The sequence below is a fragment of the Hermetia illucens genome, chromosome 3 (genome assembly GCF_905115235.1).
Source record: "Hermetia illucens chromosome 3, iHerIll2.2.curated.20191125, whole genome shotgun sequence".
Classification (NCBI taxonomy): Eukaryota; Metazoa; Arthropoda; class Insecta; order Diptera; family Stratiomyidae; genus Hermetia; species Hermetia illucens.
Genome location: NC_051851.1, coordinates 153,923,619 through 153,943,453, shown reverse-complemented (window position 1 = coordinate 153,943,453; position 19,835 = coordinate 153,923,619). Strand labels below are relative to the sequence as shown.

General features: G+C 41.1%; 1 protein-coding gene across 4 annotated transcripts in view; it reads right to left on the bottom strand.

Moving 5' to 3' along the window:
* LOC119652225 (kinesin-like protein KIF21A) overlaps positions 1–19,835 on the bottom strand; it is a 195,176-nt gene that overhangs the window by 5,743 nt on the left and 169,598 nt on the right. The window contains exons 14-18 of one of the 4 annotated variants that reach the window (XM_038056178.1): positions 17,049–17,199; positions 16,479–16,912; positions 16,085–16,391; positions 7,909–8,099; positions 7,197–7,540 (exon numbers count right to left, since the gene is read on the bottom strand). The exons of 1 other annotated variant lie outside the window; for it this stretch is intronic. In XM_038056178.1, the coding sequence (XP_037912106.1) occupies positions 7,459–7,540; positions 7,909–8,099; positions 16,085–16,391; positions 16,479–16,912; positions 17,049–17,199 (1,165 nt within the window). In that variant the 3' untranslated portion in view covers positions 7,197–7,458. Of the gene's footprint in view, positions 1–5,875; positions 6,165–7,196; positions 7,541–7,908; positions 8,100–16,084; positions 16,392–16,478; positions 16,913–17,048; positions 17,200–19,835 lie in introns of those variants that run through there. 2 more of the 4 variants (XM_038056179.1, XR_005249520.1) reach the window with 2 other exon arrangements.

Here is a 19,835-nt window from a genome sequence, read left to right as displayed (position 1 = left end):
GAGAAATACTGATGTGGTCCAACTGCAGCGGGTAGCATCGCATCTACTAGCGCATTTCTGGCGATATATAAACGAATCCGGGATATTCCATTAAACGAGGGAATCAAGTGCAATAAACGACTATCATCTGAGTGCTCAGAGAATCTGCCTATCCCCACCTCATATACACACACGGGAGGGAAAGGATGGCGCAACTCTACTTGAAACTGGAAATCAGGTTGGGGTGCCAAAGCCACAGAGGTTACTTCTTGAGAATACATTTTTGCACAGAAATGTTAACTAGAGCGCAAAATTGATAATGGTAAACCATTCCCTACGAGCAACTGTGGTCTCAGTGTGGTTCTAAGTGGCCAAGAAGTTGTCCACATTACGGAAAAATGATGAGTGCGTGGGCTAAATCTGTCATGGAAGGCGAAGGTGTATTTTTAGCACTGTCATTTGTGCCGTGTGTAGTCTGGCGCTGTCGTGCAAAAGTTATGGGGTCCTTCTGTTAATCGGTCTCGGTTACTTTTCCCATTCCATTATTTGACTTAATTGGTTACAATAGATCTCTACAGTGATCGATGATCCAGGTTTCATGAATGTATAGTGGATCACCCCCGCGCTGGACCACCAAACATGGTGGGGGAGAAGCTACAGCTTCTGAGCACTCAGGCCGTGTTGGCCCATTGTACTCGCTCCACCAAACACTCAGTATCAGTTTCTTCTGGTATATAGCGCGTATTGCTGAGTTTTTCGGTGCTTCATCCACATCGAACCCTTATGCCGAGTGTTTACAATTATTGCAAAGGATCCGCCTTACGTCACCTAGCGGAAATCGGCAAGGTAAAAAAACTGGACAAGTGTTTGCCGCACGAATTAAATGATGCGCAATGACAAACATGACTCGACTCGCAACAAAGTAACAATTTTTCTAGAAAATGAACATTCTTTTAATTGCATTGCTGTGCGTGATGAAAAATGGATTGTATATTATACAGTAAACGTAAACCTCCTAGTGGATGGCCAAAAATGAGCCATCAAAACACTGCCCCAAACGGAATATTCGTATATTCTGTTTGGTAGTTTGACCCAACTCTCATCGACTAACATCTTCATATAGCTTTGCACATTGATCATGAAGAATGTCTACTGCAGAAGAAATGATTCCAAATCTTGCAGTTGAATAACCAAAGTGGGCCAAGTGGGCCAAGTGGGCGATAGTATGAGCAATTACTTTCATTAAAAATAAGCAGATTGATGATCCAAGAGCTGGTCCAGATGCCTAGTGTAAAAAAGACTGCTTTCAAAGTACACAGTGAAACTGCATTGAACTGATTCGACTGAAAGGCAATCATAATTATTTTAAGATAAGCCTATTGAGGCAACATACTCCAGTATATTACGGCCGAAAGAGTTAAAATGTATGACTGAGGCGTGGGTATCAGAGAACTGATATGAGATACTGAGGACAAAGCCACGCATTATGAACGCTGAGCTAATAACTGATAGCTAAGGACCTTGAAACCGCAAGCAGATAGCGAAGGAGAAGTTGCCAATAGCTAAAATAACACACATTTTTGCGCTTCCTTATGCACTAACAAGAGAGTATATCACGATTTTATTAACGCGGAAAACGGAACAAAGTTTCCACTGACCCACATCCAAAAGGTCCAGATAAGTACGAACGAAAGTTAATTAATAAATCGGGCCCCTGTGGAATTACTGAAAAAGTAAGAAGAGGAGCCTAAAAGCAACTGTTAAATAACATTCGACTTGGGGTACGGTCAAACACAGCACTCTCCACCACTACAGCATTCGGGACCCAGCACTTTAAGGAGAAAAGATGTCCGTGCAGACAAATATCGAACAAAACTGGCAGCAGAAAGTCCCAGAAATAGTTGCAGAACACCCAGACGATCGAAAAATTGAAAGGTTAAAAATTTCCCAGATGTAAATTTACGTATACACATACGTAAAACACTTAAAAGCGTCGGGTACAGTGACTTCCGCAGATTAGTAAAAAAACCATCAATGTCGACCCAATGTGTTAATCGCAAATCCAATAAGGAAGCTTGATGGCCTCCGGGATGGGTATAAAAACTCATGATCATGATAGGGGCGGCGAACGAAATCGCGATAAGATGAAAGTAGAAACATATGATCCTCAGAGCGCAGTAGAATAAAGTAAAGTGGTCTTAGGAGCAGCAAGAAATACCACGGAAGCATGATCATAAGGCGTTTTAGAATTACAGGGCTGGTCCAAGGATTGGTGAATGAATCTAGCGGTGTGAAGCAATACCTGATCAAACGAATACCGCAGAAATGTGTGGGCAAGAAAAAAATGATGTGAAAAATTACGAAGTACCCCCCAGGATCTTTTCATCTGTGGCTCTGTGCAAGAATAAAATTCTAAATATGGCAGACATATAAAACTGCTCTACTTGTTCTAGTCGGTGTTCGTCAAGGAAGCACCCGCAACTTGTCCAAGACTGAAATGATCGCCTCATCCAACACGATCTGAGTTTGAAACTAATTAAAACAAAAGTTTTAACGACTTGTCCAAATGAAACAGGCACTACCACTGGTCAATGGCAGTAACCTGTAACTGAGCGCTTTGCACATCTCGGATTACTGCTACTAAGAAATGGTGAACTGCGTTATGAAATTACTTCACGCATTAGACCAACTTAGATCAGGTGGCGTTCCAGAACTGGCGTTCTTTATCATCGAAACATCAACGAACGTATCAAATCTAAAATTTACCGTAGTGTCGTCCGCCATGTTCCGAGCTGTTGCCAACTATAAAAGACAATGAACGGTACCTCCTGATAATTGGGACGAAGATGTTGCGTTGAACCAGTGGCATGATCACATCCGAAGTGAGGACAACACAATCGATATGGTTGCTAGAGAAACATCTTCGATGGTATGAACATTAGCTCGCGCTGATGAAAACTCACTTGCCAAGATTTCTATGAACATCGAAGTCGATGATAAACGACCAAAAGGTCAGTCAAAACAACGATGCCTTAATACGCTAGATGGTAATTTGGGACCCTCACGATTCCGATTAGCTATTACTTTAAATCCAATTCCACCGCAACATCATCGAAGCGGAGGCTATAGCCATTCAATCCGGGATTATTTAGGTTGAATTTTTCCTCCTGTACATACCTCCCTTTTCAATTGGCCAACATTGTCTTGTGCTCGGTGATTGCAATTCTGAACATGTTCTATAGCATTCCGGCCTAGACCACATGATACTCTACCGCTTAATGATTAAATTCATAGCTGAACAACGACACTCCCACTCTATTGTTAGTGTCTACATCAATTCCCTTAACAACTCAACCGATAGTGCCATTATCATTATCTGAACTTATTCACATTTTGTGAGTCTCCTCCTTTCTAAACTTTACATAGCATGCTGCTCCCAACTCCAGATAAAGGAGGATGGTTTGAGGTAACGTACTTCGTACTTTCCTCAGTAAAACAAAAATTAAATGCTAAGATCAGGGAAAGAGGTAAATAAGGTACAGTTGAAATTACTCCACTATGCTAAATCCTACCTGATCTAGCTTGGTGGCAGGTCCTGCGACAGGCCGACCAAGAAAACGCGAAACGAAAGAGTCGTTAAGAGCAATAATGATCGTAGTGAATACAAAGCCTCGGAGGAATGCTAGGCTATTCTCTTCAGCCGACCCGGCAGAACGGACTCTTGGCGCATGGACTGCCTCACGACGTAAGTAAATTAGTCCAAACAAAATAAATATGCGCATGCACGCTAAGTATTGGTACCATCACCGGAAAGACAGAGAAGCTCGTAAGGGCCCTTCAGAAGAGATGCATTGATATTTGCGCTCAACAAGAAATTCAACAGTGTGATAATAAAAGATGCGACGGCATACAGCCCGAATACGGCAAAAATGGCTATAAACTTTTCTATTTAGGTAACCCAGATTTCTTAACGTTTCCATGATGCCATTAACGATGTCCATCGATTTGATGACCAGCTGATGGAGCTGACAATTATATCAGCTGATTGTATGGTTCATTTCTTCATCGCATACGCACCACAGACAGATCAACCCGGTGCCGAGAAAAATGCCTTGTGGCAACTATTTGTCACGAAGACCTGTAACGTGCCTCCCGATCATGATATCGTTATTGCGGGTGATCTTAATAATCTTGTTTGGGAAAAGCAAAACGTCAACAGATGTCATCATTTGAGGCATCACCTTCTCTCCATTTTTGGATCTAGAGGTGTTTGACGATATGCCACACAAACTCATCTAGTTTACTCTGCGGCAACTCCTGGTATCAGGGGAATTTGTGCGATGGGTTAAGTTGCTTTACTGTGATCCAAAGAATAAAGTTTAAGGTGTAACAGATATATCAAAGCCACTTCATCTATTTGTCATCAAGGAAGCGCCCTCTCGCCACTCCTCTTCCTTCTGGTTACCGACACTGTTACAAGGACATCCAACGTATAATACCCTATACACTGCTTTATGCAGATGAGGTTTTCCTGCCTCATAGCAAAGCTGATCTCGAGTGGCTCAGAAAAATCTGAACCCGATATTTTTTCTTCTTGTTTCGGTGACATTCTTCATGCTAAGGTGTTCGGAGGAGGTGGAGGTGTTCAATGGACTATGAGATCTTTCCTCAAACATCTTGACAACATTCATGACATCTGTTTGCTCTCTAAGCGGGTCATGGACCTTGGCCAAATGGCTCTGGATTTCGAAAGACAGGCAAATGGAAATGAACTGAAAATAAACACCAACCAAATAAGGTTCTCAGCCAGACGGGTCATGCCACTCTCCCTATCTACATTAGTCGGTAGAGTATTGAAGGCGTTGATCAATTTGTATATCTAGGAACCGTGGCGTGTGGAGAGTACCGACGAACTGAATGTCGCGCGACGTACTAACAACGCTAGATCCGATTTTGCTGCCTTGTTTAAAATTATCTAAACATTAACATCAAGTAGAGCTTGTTCTATGCTAGTGTTGTTTCTGTGTTACTATATGGGAGTAGCGCCTGAAAAGAAACCCCCGCTGTCACTCGAAAGTGCAAGCCTTCGTGAACACTTGTGTGCGACGTACCATCGGAATATTCTGGCCTGGTACTATAATACTTCCAACAAAGAACTTGGTCGGCGCACAGACCTGCAATGTGCAAGTATTCGACTTGCTGCAATGGGTGACGAAGAAATAAAGTGGAGTAAAAAGATCCTGAAAAGTAGTTGTTTAGGATATGCGGGATCCTAAGTCCACATCCACATGATGGTGGACCAGAACAAAGTTTGGGACATAGCACCCAAGCATTTAAAAATCAATCTGCTCCCAGAGCAGAGGTGAGGTCTGAAGAGTTGCCTCTTCCCTGGACGAAACCGTCAGTCATTTTTGGTTTTTGATTCCTGAAAAGTAATACGAAATAATTTCGAACGAATTTTGGACAAACTTGTAGTGCTAAAAGAAAACTGGAAAAGTAATAGTCACAGCTTCTGAAAAGGAGTTTTCTTATAAATGAAACCCTTTCACTTCCGCTATTTGAATTCCACGACTTATGTGCTTTACGAATGACGAAAAAAATAAATAAATTTTGTCTGAAAAAATAAGCCAATCGAAGCGAAAATTATTTGCCATTTTATATACAGTTATATGATTTGTTAGATTCAATTTAATGAGTGAATGAATGACTGTTTTATTTACAAAAAAGAAGTGAAGATTGAACTCGCATCGAACCCATAAGCATTGATTCCATCGCAATTAGGAGAGATTGTCCTTTGGTTTCTCATAATAAGATAGTCCAGGATCAATTCTTATGGGTCCGTTGCAAAGATTCCCTCTAATAGTTAATACAAAAAAATAAAACGAGTGTAACTTACGGGATCAAATGCATTTCATAGAACTCAAGAAATGATGTATGATAAAGAGATCATCGAGACAAAATGGCAAGATTCCATCACTAAACCTTACAAATCCACCTTACAACCTTACTCAACTACAAAATAGTGACTGTAATAAGTTTTCCCTTCCTACATCGTAGCCGTATGCCAGGTATTCTGACAAGAGCAGACACATTGGCAATCGCAACGAGGGCACATGCTTATTAAACCCAACGCTCGTAATATCCAGATAAAAAGAAATGTCCATAAAATTGCACGTGCCAAAAACCTAAATGCGGAAAATTCATTTGTTTTGCACAAATCGAAAAAAAGAAAATTTTAAAATTTCATTAGTCTACGTCAAAGTGTTCTTAAGTGTAAAAGTATGAAGTGGTATAGTGACATGATCTGGAATTCTGTGCAAGGATGAGTCGTGCAAATGAGTTCATGTTGGATGGAGAAGAATATTTGACTCTGCTATAAGTGTTCAGAGCTGATAGTTGAGAAAAAGCAGTATCTAGTTGGGAGGTGTCCTGGGCTCCAATTCAAGCCTTACTCATGAAACCTCAGCAATGTCTCCGCAAGATGTATAGGGTGAGCCGTTCCTGTTTCAACTGATGTGTGCTAGATGGGATGATCAGGCAGAGAGCTAGCTGAGGCTTAGATATTAAGGCTTAAATGAGGGCATAGGACAATAGTCTTGATGACTCCCGACTCTCGGAAGCATTAGATACCACCTTCTCGCAGAACCTAGTCAAGAATAGTACAGAGTATACAGAAACGAAACAGAAAATGTCATATGTAAAGTGCTCGAATATTTACATCAAAATTCTTGATAGCATCCAATGAACATACGAAAAATAATTCGGCGACCAAACAACGCAACAACCAATCGTCTGTGATTGAGTGAACCAACGTGTTGTACGTAGCCAGAAAAAAATCTCTGATAAATTGTCTGGGACGCATAAAAACAAGAAAAGCAACAAAATACGCATATGAAGGTAGCTGAAAAGGAGCTGAAGGCAACATAAAATCAAGGCGAGAAATATGGAGCAATAATATCTGCCCCGGTGCAAGCAAATGGAGGTGTGTACAACCAGGATCAAGCCCCCAAGGCGACCTTAAACTTAATGCCGGATCGACTTTCTTGGCGATGAAGTGCTGTCCGCCCGCCAATTCCACTATCGAATATAAATAAGAATATGTAATCCAGTGTAGTGAATAGCCAACAACACATAAACACATATTTTCATTCTTTGCATCTTATTTAATTACCCATTCGTCTCACTGTAGTGGTTCTAATAAATATATGTATATAATCTCCGAATAAATGTATTCTATTTCTTCTCTAAAGCGTCCTTTCAAATACGAGTAGTCAATATTATATAAGCCACGATTATTAGTAACAAGTAGTAAACCAATATTTGCGTATAAGCATTTTTGTTAGAAACATTTTGATGCGCCACAATGGAATTTTTCTTGCTTGCTGTGATGCTGTTGCTGCGAATTATATGCATTAGAGGTAGATCAACCGAAAAAGTGCCCTCTCCAAACTATTATTCTTTCATTAAATTCATTTCATTCTAATTGCTTTTATTCGATGGCATTGATGATGATAAGTTATTATCGAGGAGTGAAAAACGCCAAATCCGCACTTCACCAGAACTGTTTACAGAGGAAAAAGAAAATATCAAATAAATAGGAGGAAAAATGAAACAAGTTAAGGTAGACACAAGGAGAATAAAACACGGAAAACACATTGAAATGAAAAAGGAAACAATGAAATAGTTATATCAAGCGGGACAACATGATCATCAAGGGGAGAGGAAAGAAAAAAATGAGAAAAATTATTTCTATTAGCACAAATTCCACATTTTTTCTTTAACTTCATTACAGTTAGCTATGATCTAATTCGGGATAAGGTAAAGGATATACTAGAACCAATCACCAAAGGATACGTTTTAGGGGTTAAGTTATTTTTGAAACAAATTAAGAAATCACAAAAAGGAAAAAGGAGAAATTCCACTACTTACCTTGATGCCGTAAAGACCCTCTGTCCGGATGCAACAATATCGTTAATTGACGAATCAGTCTTCATCTCGGCTAAACTATCACAAGTTTTAACATTCCATAGACGAATAATGCCACCACGACAGCTAGACAGTAGAACATCGCCTGAGATTGCCATTCCTGAGACCCATCCTTTGTGGGCGTTGTTGAGTGACTGAAATAGGGAAGAAGTGTTAAAAGTTTTCATTTAAAAAAGATGTAAATTAGAAAGCAAGAATATACCCCAAAATAGATGGGGCCTTCCATAATAATGAGGATGAACAGAAATGAATGAATCCAAGATAAGGACTTATTTCTTTCGATATTTGTTCTTCTAACTACTAATTTTTAATTCTCCAGCTCCTGAATAGAGTGAATTTTCTTACTACTAAAAAGAATATCTAACTCCAGAATAGAACGAATGAATTCATGATCCCAGGGATCATTTTAAAAAGCATAATCCATACATAAAACTCGTAGTAAGAAGAGAAGAAAAACGCCCCAACGACGAGTGAGTTTCAATGGAAATATAGCTGGGTGACCAGTTTTCAAAGAGGAAACCCGAAAATTTCAAAACAAAAGAGAGAATAACCATGGGATTTTTCGTTTGATAATGTTCCTCTGAGATTCAAAAGGAAGCGAGCCTTGGATGGCATACCCCTTTACTAGAAAAAAATACTGATGAAAACTAAAAAGATTGAGCATTAGCTCTTAAATTGTTGGAAATTTATCATAATTATTTTAGTTTGAGTATTAAGAAAGTCCTAAATCCGTTCCCAGTTGATGTCGGGTCGGATCAATTGGGAAGAGACATTCTTCCACATTTGTAGCCTCACTTTGAACAGAGGCAGCATCTAATGAGCTGCCTCTACCCTGGACGAAACCATCACCAGTCAGTCAGTGGCAATGACCTATCGAGAAATAAGCCGTATATTGACTGTCAGTCAATGGTAAACTGCACTATAAAATTGCTACACGTAGTATCAAATCTAAAATCTATCTCAGCCCCTGTTGAACCCTTTCACAAAAATAATCAATAATCAAAATGTGTCCTATGTGTTTGGGGTTAAGAATGCACTCACAGTCTTTCCTGGTTATCGTAAAAGGCCACTAAAATTTGGCTATCGAAAACGGACTAAGCGGTTTCTGAGGTGTGCGCACGCTCCTCGACAATGGTATCGACGGTCCCCAGAATGCTCGTTTCGTCCAATTCTACAGAGAATTCCAACCATATAAGCTGGGCATTTCGGGTCTAAACGAAGTAAGATGGCGGAACTCTAGAGAATACTCCTCCCTCTTCCCACACTATGTGGCAATGTGCTTTGGTACTCCGGAAAACCACGTGATAACAAATGCGAATCCCCAATGTTGGATTGTTACTGAAGGCTACCGCAAAATGAGGAGGAGCAGCATCATAATTGTACAGTGCCATGCACCAACGAAGACTCCTGATATAGTGAAGAATAATGCTTTCTACGAGCAATTATGCACACTTCAGGGAAGGCTTCCTAAAGCTGACATTTCGATCGTAATGGGTGACCTGAATACCAAAATGGGCTCTGAGAACACGTTGCTCGAACATGGAATGGAGAAGCATCTCTCTAGCTTACTCCGCCTCATCATTGATGGAACATTGACTCGCTTGGAACGCGACTCGCCAAACTCATCATCCACCGCTTATATGATCCAGCTATCCTTCGACAGTATGAGAGCTATCTTGCTGATAGGGCAGCAAATAGACTGAGTAACGCACCTGAGAATATCAATGAGCATGAAAAATGGTCTTTTCGCAGGTGCTACCCAGGTCGTCGACCACGGCCCGAAGGGGCATCACAAGATTTAGCTGATTGCGGAATCGTGGAAGCGGATCAATGAACGGAAGGGACTGAAGGCTCTTTTGACTGCTGCGGGCGATAACGAGCGTGACGCGATCGGGCTCCGATGCCATGTGAAATTCCGGGAAGTTTAACGTAATGTGCACCGTGACAAAAGGGAATTTGTTATTGCACTGATCAGAGAAGCAGAAGCTACCGCAATGATCTCAGAAGTATTTACCACATGACGAAATTACTTGCATATTGTCGCAAACCTTCCGATGGTCCTGTCAGGGACGTTAATGGTCGATTCCTCACCCACGATAACGGAGCTGCTGAAGAAGTGGAAGAAACACTTCACCACTCTTGTTAACCGTATTATATACGCTACATATATACTACTTGCACTCGTACGGAAATCCTAAGAATGCAAGACATTTCCCATAGGCTGGAAGAAGAGAGAATGATCGTTAAGATTCCAAAGAAGAGCACCCACGTTGAATGCAGCAATTGGAGGAGAATCTGCGCGATCCCTGATGGTGCAAAGATAATAACTAAAATAATTCTGGAAAGCATCAAAGAACATCTCGAGAGCTTATTCGATAGAGAGCAGGCTGGTTTCAGCTGTGGATTCTCCACGTCGGCACCCTGCTGATCATTTTGGAACAGTGCACTGGGTTTGGATTTTCGCTTCACCTGTTATTCATTGATTTCGAGAAGGCTTTCGACAACATGAATAGGGAATGTATTTAGTGTGCTCTATGCAGGAGACCTCTCGAAGAAACTAATAGCTATTATCAAAGAGACATATGATGACACAAAACGTTACGTGCCGCATCGAGGTAAAATTTCAGAGGAATTTTAGGTCCAAGCGGAGTCCACCATCCCTCCTCAATTAAGGAGGGAACACAAATACATCGTATGGAACCCACTGTCCCAAGATGCCGACGACGGAGTTAAAGCGCATTCCACGCATTATATCCCACCAAGGCAGTCAACAGAGGACCTGGAGATGAAGCATTAACAAATGATCTTCACAATCACCTGAAGAACGTTATCATGGATACGGCCACAAGCATACTTGGCCCCAGCCGCAAAAGGAGTCGGAACGGCTGGTTTGACGATGAATGTAAGCTAGCAACGGAACGGAAGAATGCCGGATACCGAGTAATGTTGCATTCTCAAAGAACGCGGGCACGCGCAGAGACTTATCACGAACTCCGTCGAGCGAGGAGCGACTTCACAGACGGAAAAAGGAAGCCTGGGAGAACCAACAAGTCTGTGAACTAGAAAAGTACAGGGAGCAACTGCACCAGGCGCGCAAGTTTTACCAACAAGTCAACAGGATGAAGCCTTATACATCTAGATGCTCATCCTGCCGAGACAAAGAGGGAAATCTGATTTCCGACAGAATGGGTATATTGGAGTGATGGGTTGAGTACTTTGATGAACTACTGAACAACCAGAACATCGGCGAGTTGGAGGTCCCGCCAACTGTAGACGACGAACAAATACTGGCACTACCAAGTTTAGGAGAAACAGTCCGTGCAATTCATCGGCTAAAAAGTCATAAGTCGCCAGGAGCCGATGGAATTACAGCCGATTTGGTTAAATATGGAGGCCACCAGTTACACCAAGTGGTTCATCAACTTGTGCTCAAGGTATGGGACAGCGAATCAATGCCTGACGATTGGCAACGAGGCATTATCTGTCTCATACATAAAAGGGAGATATCACACAGTGCAGCAATTATAGAGGTATCACGTTACTGAGTACCATCTATAAGATATTCTCCTCTATCTTGCTAGGCCAGATAGCCCCATACGCTCAGAACATCATTGGCCCATACCAAAGAGGCTTCACTCTAGGCAAATCAGCAACAGATCAGATTTTCTCTCTGGGGCAAGCAATGGAAAAACTGTTGGAATATGGTCAACAGTTGCACCATCTATTCATCGACTTTAAAGCCGCCTATGATAGCATAGCCAGGGTAAAATTGTACACGGCCATGAGAGAATTTGGAATCCCGACGAAATTGGTAAGACTGACTAGGCTGACCCTGACCAATGTGCGAGCCCAGATAAAAGCAGCACGATCACTCTCAACACCATTCGACATCAACGTCCTTTTTAACCTGGTCCTCGAGAAAGTGATCCGTGATGCTAAAGTAAATGCAAGAGGTACGATCCTTTTTAAGGCCACCCAACTACTGGCCTATGCTGACGATATCGACATCATGGGAAGAACGACCCGAGACGTACAAACTGCCTTAATCCAGATCGAGCAGGCGGCAATTGGCGCGAGATCTTGGGCTGCACATCAATTAAGGCAAGACAAAATATATGGTGGCAACGTCAGCACCGAAAACCATCCAACCAACAACATCAAACCGCACTGATCAAACTGGAAAAATAAAGAGAGGAGACTACAACTTTGAGACCATTGATAATTTCTCCTATCTAGGGTCGAAAATCACAATCGATAACAGCTACAATGATGAAATCCGCGCACGGTTGTTGTCAGCCAACAAAGCCTATTTCAGCTTACAAAAACTGTTCCTCTCGAAACGTCTCACCATAGGGTCAAAGCAAAGAAAAATTGCGAACTCTTGGCCGCGTTCGAGAGAAGAATCTTCCGAAGAATTTTTGGCCCCCTTCATGAGGATGGACGATTCTGTAGCCCACATAACAACGAAATGTATGAGCGATACTATGACCGTCCGGTTGTGGATAAAATCCGGCTCAATAAGTCCGGTGGGCGGGTCACTTAATCCGTATGGATGAGGATGATCCCGCCCGGAAAATCTATAAGGGCAATATCTATGGTAGAAAAAAAAGACGAAGCAAACTCTGCCTGAGATGGAGCGATGACGTAGGTCAGGACGCCAGACAGCTTTTAGGGATATCGAATTGGTGGACCTCGGTGCAAAACCGGGATGTCTGGAGTTCCATATTAAGGCAGACCTAGACCGGATACCGGTTGTTGCGCTGTTGATGATGACGCCGATAGGGGAACATATAGAACAACTTGCGATTTTACCAAGATTCTTTGGTCAGATATGTTGACGACATTTTTGCAGTTGGGAAACCAAGCCAGCTTGAAATCATACTCAACAAATTGAATACGACCCAGAAGAGTATTACATTCATCATGGAAGTCGAATACAATCACTAACTACCCTTCTTGGACTTACTCATCATCAACAACAGAGGAAAAATCGAATTCGACATTTACCGAAAACCAACAACCACGCAGAGAACCATCCCAGCAGCATCACAACACTCCTTCTCACAAAAAAATGGCACCATACAACGCGTTGCTCTATCGCAGGCTAACCAGGCCTTTATCAAAGGAAAGTTTAAACAATGAGAAACACCACATTATTGAAAGTGCTGAAAAGAACGGATTCAACAGGAAAACTATAGAAGGAATAATCAATAGAAAAATGACGAAAATGGAAAGGAATAACATTTTTTACACAAGCCGGACCATCTAAAAAACGTCGACTTCCTATTATCCATTCCCAAATTAGCTACCAGATGAAAAACATCCTAAGGAAACGTAACATCGAAGTGATATCTACCAGCAGAGCACATCAACTGAAGAAACTATTAGGAAGCGTCAAGGACCCCAAAGAAAATAGGCAGAAAAGCGGAATCTATCAGATAACCTGCACCCATTGTGAAAAATCATATATAGGGCAAACTAGAAGATGAATAACAACGAGATTCAACGAACATATAAGGGAACCCAAAAGCAGACCAACATATGCCCTCAAATCATTGGTAGCCAGACACATCATCGAGGAGAAACATATAATTATGAAGGATAACCTAAGCAAATTGGACGCATGAAGGAGTTTCATCATCCACAAATACGGGAGGAAAAAAGAATTAACAATGATTTAGGAGACGTCAACAGTTTGCTTTTTGGATTAATTATGTAATAAAATTCACTTGCAATTATGCTCTGGGTTTAGGTATTTTAGGACAAGCTGGACCATAAGCAGTTCAGACAAAAACCCACTGAAAAAGAGAACAACTGGTCCTCGGGGGCAGAGGAATATGTTACCGTGACTGGAAGTCGGATACCAGTCGACTCAGCTGTGAATGAGTATCTGAGTCAAATCAGGATAATAGTCTCGAAAAGAAGACGAGGCAGACCCTGCCTAAGATGGAGCGATGGCGTGGGCCAGGACGCCAGACAGCTTTTAGGGATATCGAATTGGTGGACCTCGGCGCAAAACCGGAATGTCTGGAGTTCCTTATTAAGGCAGGCCTAGACCGGATACCGGTTGTTGCGCCGTTGATGATGATGATGAGTCTCGGGCGAGCGCATGTGTCGCACGAAACTATTCGAAAGCATTTGATGGCAAATAATTTAAAATGGCTACTTCGCCAGTACGGAAACAATTGTTGCCCTAAAAGCATGTTGCCAAAAGGCTCGCTTGTGTGTGGTTTGTAGCGTTGATCTTTTTGGTTGTCCTGTGTTTCAATGAAACGAAAAGATTGTTGTTTGATTCGAAACAACCCTATTGTTATTACGGGAGCCAGTTGATCCTTTCCTCAGATCAGATCTCCAGATCTACAGATTGTAAGCATTCATTTAAACATTTCGAACATTTCAAGAACGATCATTAACCATTTTCGATGTTGTTTACACGTAAATCTAGTCATGTTGCATATTACGAAATGCACTCCTAACGGTTGTTTCTGATTAAAGAGAAATATTGCGCATGCGGATGCTGTGATCTAGCTGGACAGCTGTCTGATTGGGAACTTGTTTGAGGTTAATAGTTGAAGGCTGATACACGGGTGAGTTCGTTTTGGGATCTCGCCTCCTATTCAGAAGCTTTTCACTTATTACATAGTAAAGATTTCAAAGAAGAAAGAACATTGCTGCAGTCACTAGGAGCTCTTAGAGCCAGTATTTGATCGGAGAACTCCAGCCCGCACGGGGCATCTTTTGATGGAAAACAAACGGCGGAGCCGGCAGTGGTTTATAACGAACAGAACTCACTTTTCCTTTAATTTCAACATAGGCGATCATATCAACGATCTCGTTGCAACCTTAATTGAAACGGGTGGATGGATATGTGTTTGAACGACGTCGTCGATCTCGATTCGTTCTCACTTTCGATGAAGAATCGAGAAAAAAATCTATTAGAGCGCTAGGCTACCGTAGCGGAAGTTCAAAGTTCAAATCCCACTGGTGGTGGCAGGAGTTGTATTCTGGCTGGATTTTAACTCAGTTCTGAATGAGTATCCTGCGTGAAATCAGGATAATAATCACGAGTGGGGGCAATGCTGACCACATTGTCTCCTACAGTGCACTGTCGTATACTGTAACGGTCTTGAATGAAGTGTTTCAAAGCTCCAATCCAATTGGATTATCGCGCCAATATTATTATTATTAAGTTAACGCACGATTTGCCCAACATGAAGCCGACTTAAAATCTTTGATTTGAAGATTCCCCTCCTTCTTTCTAGCCCACAGGACTCACAGTAATTAAAGGGGCATTCTCCAATAGTACTGAGGATGCCAAAGCAGGATGGAGACCTGAAAGACGGTCCTTTTTAACACATCTAAAGCAAATTAAGCATCGATTGAGGATGCAATCCTTTGGAGATATTTCCTCTCGATCGCGGTACGCGGGTTCTGGGTTAGAGGTTATTATTGGTATTGTTAACGATAGACTTCCAAATAAACTTGTTGTTTACAAATGGATGTAACCACATATCAGAATTCGATGATCCGTCAATATTTTGTCGAGATGTTACTGAATAATTTTCCGAGGACTTTAACCATTAGAAAAATATATGCAAATTTGATGAACGGTGCAAACATTTTCCAAAATAATAAGAACTGCGTAAACTAACGCGAACCATAATTGCCCTCTGCATGCGCTTTCGCCATTCGCCAAAAAGTAACAATAAAGCAAACCGCTATGAAATTGGAGAAAATGAAATATGAGACGATTCACTTTCAATCTAATATCATAATCTTAAGTTTACAATAAAAAATAATGCAGCAAAAAAGCAACAATTTCCTTAAGTCGTGGGACTGTGGAACAACCAGTTTTCACAAATGTGTCCCAAATAAAATGCACGAATTAACCACATTGAACATTGATTACTCGCACTTTTTACTTCTTTTTTAAAATAGTTTGTTTTAACCCTACACCACAATTTCGATGAAATGCCCCAAATGGTAGCAGACCCAACCAGAAATATTACATATATTAATGACAAGTTTTCCATTGAATTAAATAATAAGGCCACACAAGGGTACTCCGTCCGTTAAGAAGGACACGAAAGAAAGAAATAGAAAAGAATTAACTTCTCACCTGCTTAAGTTCCCCATTCCGCAAGTCCCATCTTTTAATTCCTGAATCTCGGCTCCCAGAAAATAACTCGGCATCCGCACCTAAGGCATCCTGTGCCACAGCCAAAGCTTGTACACCATCATAGTGTGGTGGTTCTAAATTCAATAGTGGATACACAACACCACCTGTCGAAGGAACTTCAAATACTTTTACGTAGTGATCTTTGGAACCGGTCGCCACAAAATCGGTGTTGGATGAACCTTCCCACGCCGTCACACACATAACAGCAGCTTGATGTCCACCAGACAATTTTCCAAGACAAGTGAGGCTGAAATGGGGAAAGCAGAGGTTTAAGTAAAATGAAGTCTATTTGGAGCTCAATTCGTACGGAATCTACTTTAGGATAGGAACTCACTTTTTCAAATCCCAAATTCGAACCTTATCTGATGCAGCCACATACAAATTACCAGACGATCCCATACATAATGCAGTAATTGGAGACTCTCCAGCCTGTGCAACAGTTATATTGGCGTTTCCGGTGAGGGTTTGACCTGAGGAGCATAGTGTCTTGATGGCTCGAATATTGCTAGAACGGAGATCCCATACACGAACATATGGTCCCGATGCGGAGAATAGAAGATTCGTTTTTCGATCGTATTCAACAGCTATAACAGGTCCTGGATGTGTGGCTAAGCAATGTTGAGGTGCATCCTTTTCTAAATCCCAAACTTTCACAGTACGATCAGCTGCCGCGGTGAATAGTGTACTATCGTCGACTTTAATAGAAAGCACGGAATTGTTGTGACCCAAAACTGTATGGGTGCAGAAAAGAGGGACGCCAGCGCGGGTCTGAAAACATAGATTTGAGAGAAGGATCAATTTGAATCCAAGATAAGATAGATGAAAGAAGATGGAATTACACAAATTGACTTTAGATTAGATTTAGATAGAACTAGAATCATATTCAAATCAAATCATTACTCACCTTTCCCGTATACTTCTGGATATTCCCACCAGGCGATGGATCCTGTGTTCCTGCTCCCAAACGTGAGAATACATCAGCAGCAGCATCCTCGCGCGAAGTCATACGACGATAAACGGGCGGTGAATGTGTTGGCGTTGTTAAATCTTCCTCTCTGAGTTAATTTCAAGTTAATTTGGAGAAGGGGGAGGAGGATTTAATGCAAAAATGAGTTAAAAGCATTTTGATGGAGTATTTCAAGGAAGTTATCAATTTGGCGATTATTCTGTTAACCCAATATTATTGCAAATAATGTTAAAATATGATAGTGTGATAACTAATCTAGTTCAACTAGCAAACCGCAAGCAAGCAAGCAATTAAATGATAATTAAAAATAATGCAAGTCAAACAGCGGAAAACAACAATAAAGTTTAATACTAAATGCATATCATGTTAACTTGAGACTGGGATACAACTAATAGGACACTCACAATCACACAGTGACAAATTTATATACAGTTTCAGTAGCACACAACGAAAACACAACTCTTGCAAATTTTTTGTGTTATTGGTAACACATTTTGAACTAAAATTATCACAAAAGGCTTCATTTGAAGCTCGTCATTTTCATTAGCATCTTTCAATCATCATTTCGGGGCTATCAATGATATGAATGAAATCGCACACAGTTAATGAATTCATCTTACTTTATAGATGTTTTCAAAAGATAAACGTTAAAGTCCTTACTGGGGCTGAAAAATAAAACTTCAGGTTTGCAAAGAAGTTATAGAAAATGCCTTCCATGCGGACAAAACAAACACATAAAAATTTGAATATGTACAAATCTTAACGAATTGGAAGTCAGGTATGTTGTAAATTTTGAATAATGACTAAAGGAACGAGGGAATTCGTCTATCGGAAGAGCCACCAGCCAAAACAAACGAAACTTGCAAAAATGCAAAGCTGTATTGTGTTTTAAAGGTCTTTTAATATTATCTCAGTAAATGAATCGATATTCCTGACGCTGGGAGTCGAAACCCTCTTCAAAAGAAAAAGGGGCCGTTTTCAAGGGAAAAGGGGCTAGGATTTATGATCGCAGAAATTCAAATAAAAATCGGGACCACTATTTGAAAGAATTTTCCGAAAAAAGGGATATAACAAGGTAAAAGCTCCTCACCAGAAAATAATATTCAAAAGATCCAGATGATCCAGCAGCGAGAGATTGATTCCTGCCAAAGCTGTTGTAAGATAAGGATCATAAGTTCAAGGAATGTCAATGGCCCAAAAGTAAAACTTGCTGAACATTTCAGTCCTTGTTTAATGAGTCTGAACTTTCGTAGACAGTCAGATTCGGGGCTTAAAAACCATGTCGAAATGACGACATAAAAAAAATGCTAGCCTAAGGCTAGAAAGGGAATTCAATCCTTAGTCTTTGAAGAAAACCATGATTCCCATAAATTTGTTCCGTCAGCAATATAACTCCAATAAGAACGGTACAATTTTCTCCTTTGTCAGCCTAATTTTCCAGTTTTATTTCGATAGATGGTGCGCTCTAAAAACTGCTGAACAATCTTAAAATCACACTTTGAAAGTGACGTTGAATCGAAAAATTTCAAAAGCCCAACTGAAACTTCAAAAAGGAACAACCAAATTATCAGAATCTCGGTCGAGTACCCCAACTGATCAATTCAGGTAATGTCAAAATGTCAGGAGAATTGTCCACTCGATACAATCTGAAATAGTTGGCTGCAGGGTTCGGACTCCATAAGAACTAATAATAAAAAGGTAGGCAACCACTTATTTTAACGAACGAGCCGCAGAAGACTAACTGCAACCTGCAGGATCAAATTTGGAGAACATGGAGGCTTCAACCCTCATTCGTAATCCCGCTAATTTTCTCCAGTCAAAGAAACGTCATTCAGTGTCCGAATAGCTGAGCGGTTAGAGCACTGGTTGCAGTGGAATTTGTATTGTGATTTGACGTCGGATACCAACGGACTCAGCTGTAAATCAGTACCTAAGTCAAATCAAGGTAATAATCTCGGGCAAGCGCAATGCTGGCCACATTGCCTCGTACTGTAATCCTGTAGTGTAGCGTTACGGTCTTGAATGAAGTGCTCTAACACACTTCAAGACCCTGATCCAATTGGGTTGTTGTGCCAATGAATATTATTATTAAGAAACATCCAAAATTAATTGGCTGCCTGTAGAGAGGGCCCGAAGCCGCAAAATAATCCAGCTCGGAGTGCTCGAATTTCAGGATGCATTTACGCATTTTGGTTATTTATCCAAGTTTCAAGGCTACTTGGTCTGTAGCCGATTCTTGGGAATAATCGAGAATAAAACCATGGTTCGTAAGGTGACTTCAACATTAGGTTCAACATGATATCCTCATAAACGGCAACCAGATAATTGAATAATTAACTTCAAACATAAAATGGTAGAACTAAAAACTCTACACGCTCCTGAACGAAATCTTCTGAGGTACTAGTCCGAAGCGGCTTTCGGCCAATCGGCTTTCGTATTGAAAACCCAAGAACTCATCCTGGACATCCAGTCAAGGATGACCATTGAGAAGACGCCCTTCCCCAAACCTCTGCACGCCTACCTCGAAGGCAAATCTACAGAAACTATTCATCGTTACACTATAACCAATATATATGTATATTGAGGAACCATTCAACATCGTGGATACCAAAGCCATCAAGGAGGCTCTAATTAGAATAGAATTGGGGGCCTACGTAATGAATAGTAGTGTAGTAGTATTGAAGTGGGTTGTTGGATGAAATGCTACGGATACTAGATAAGAGC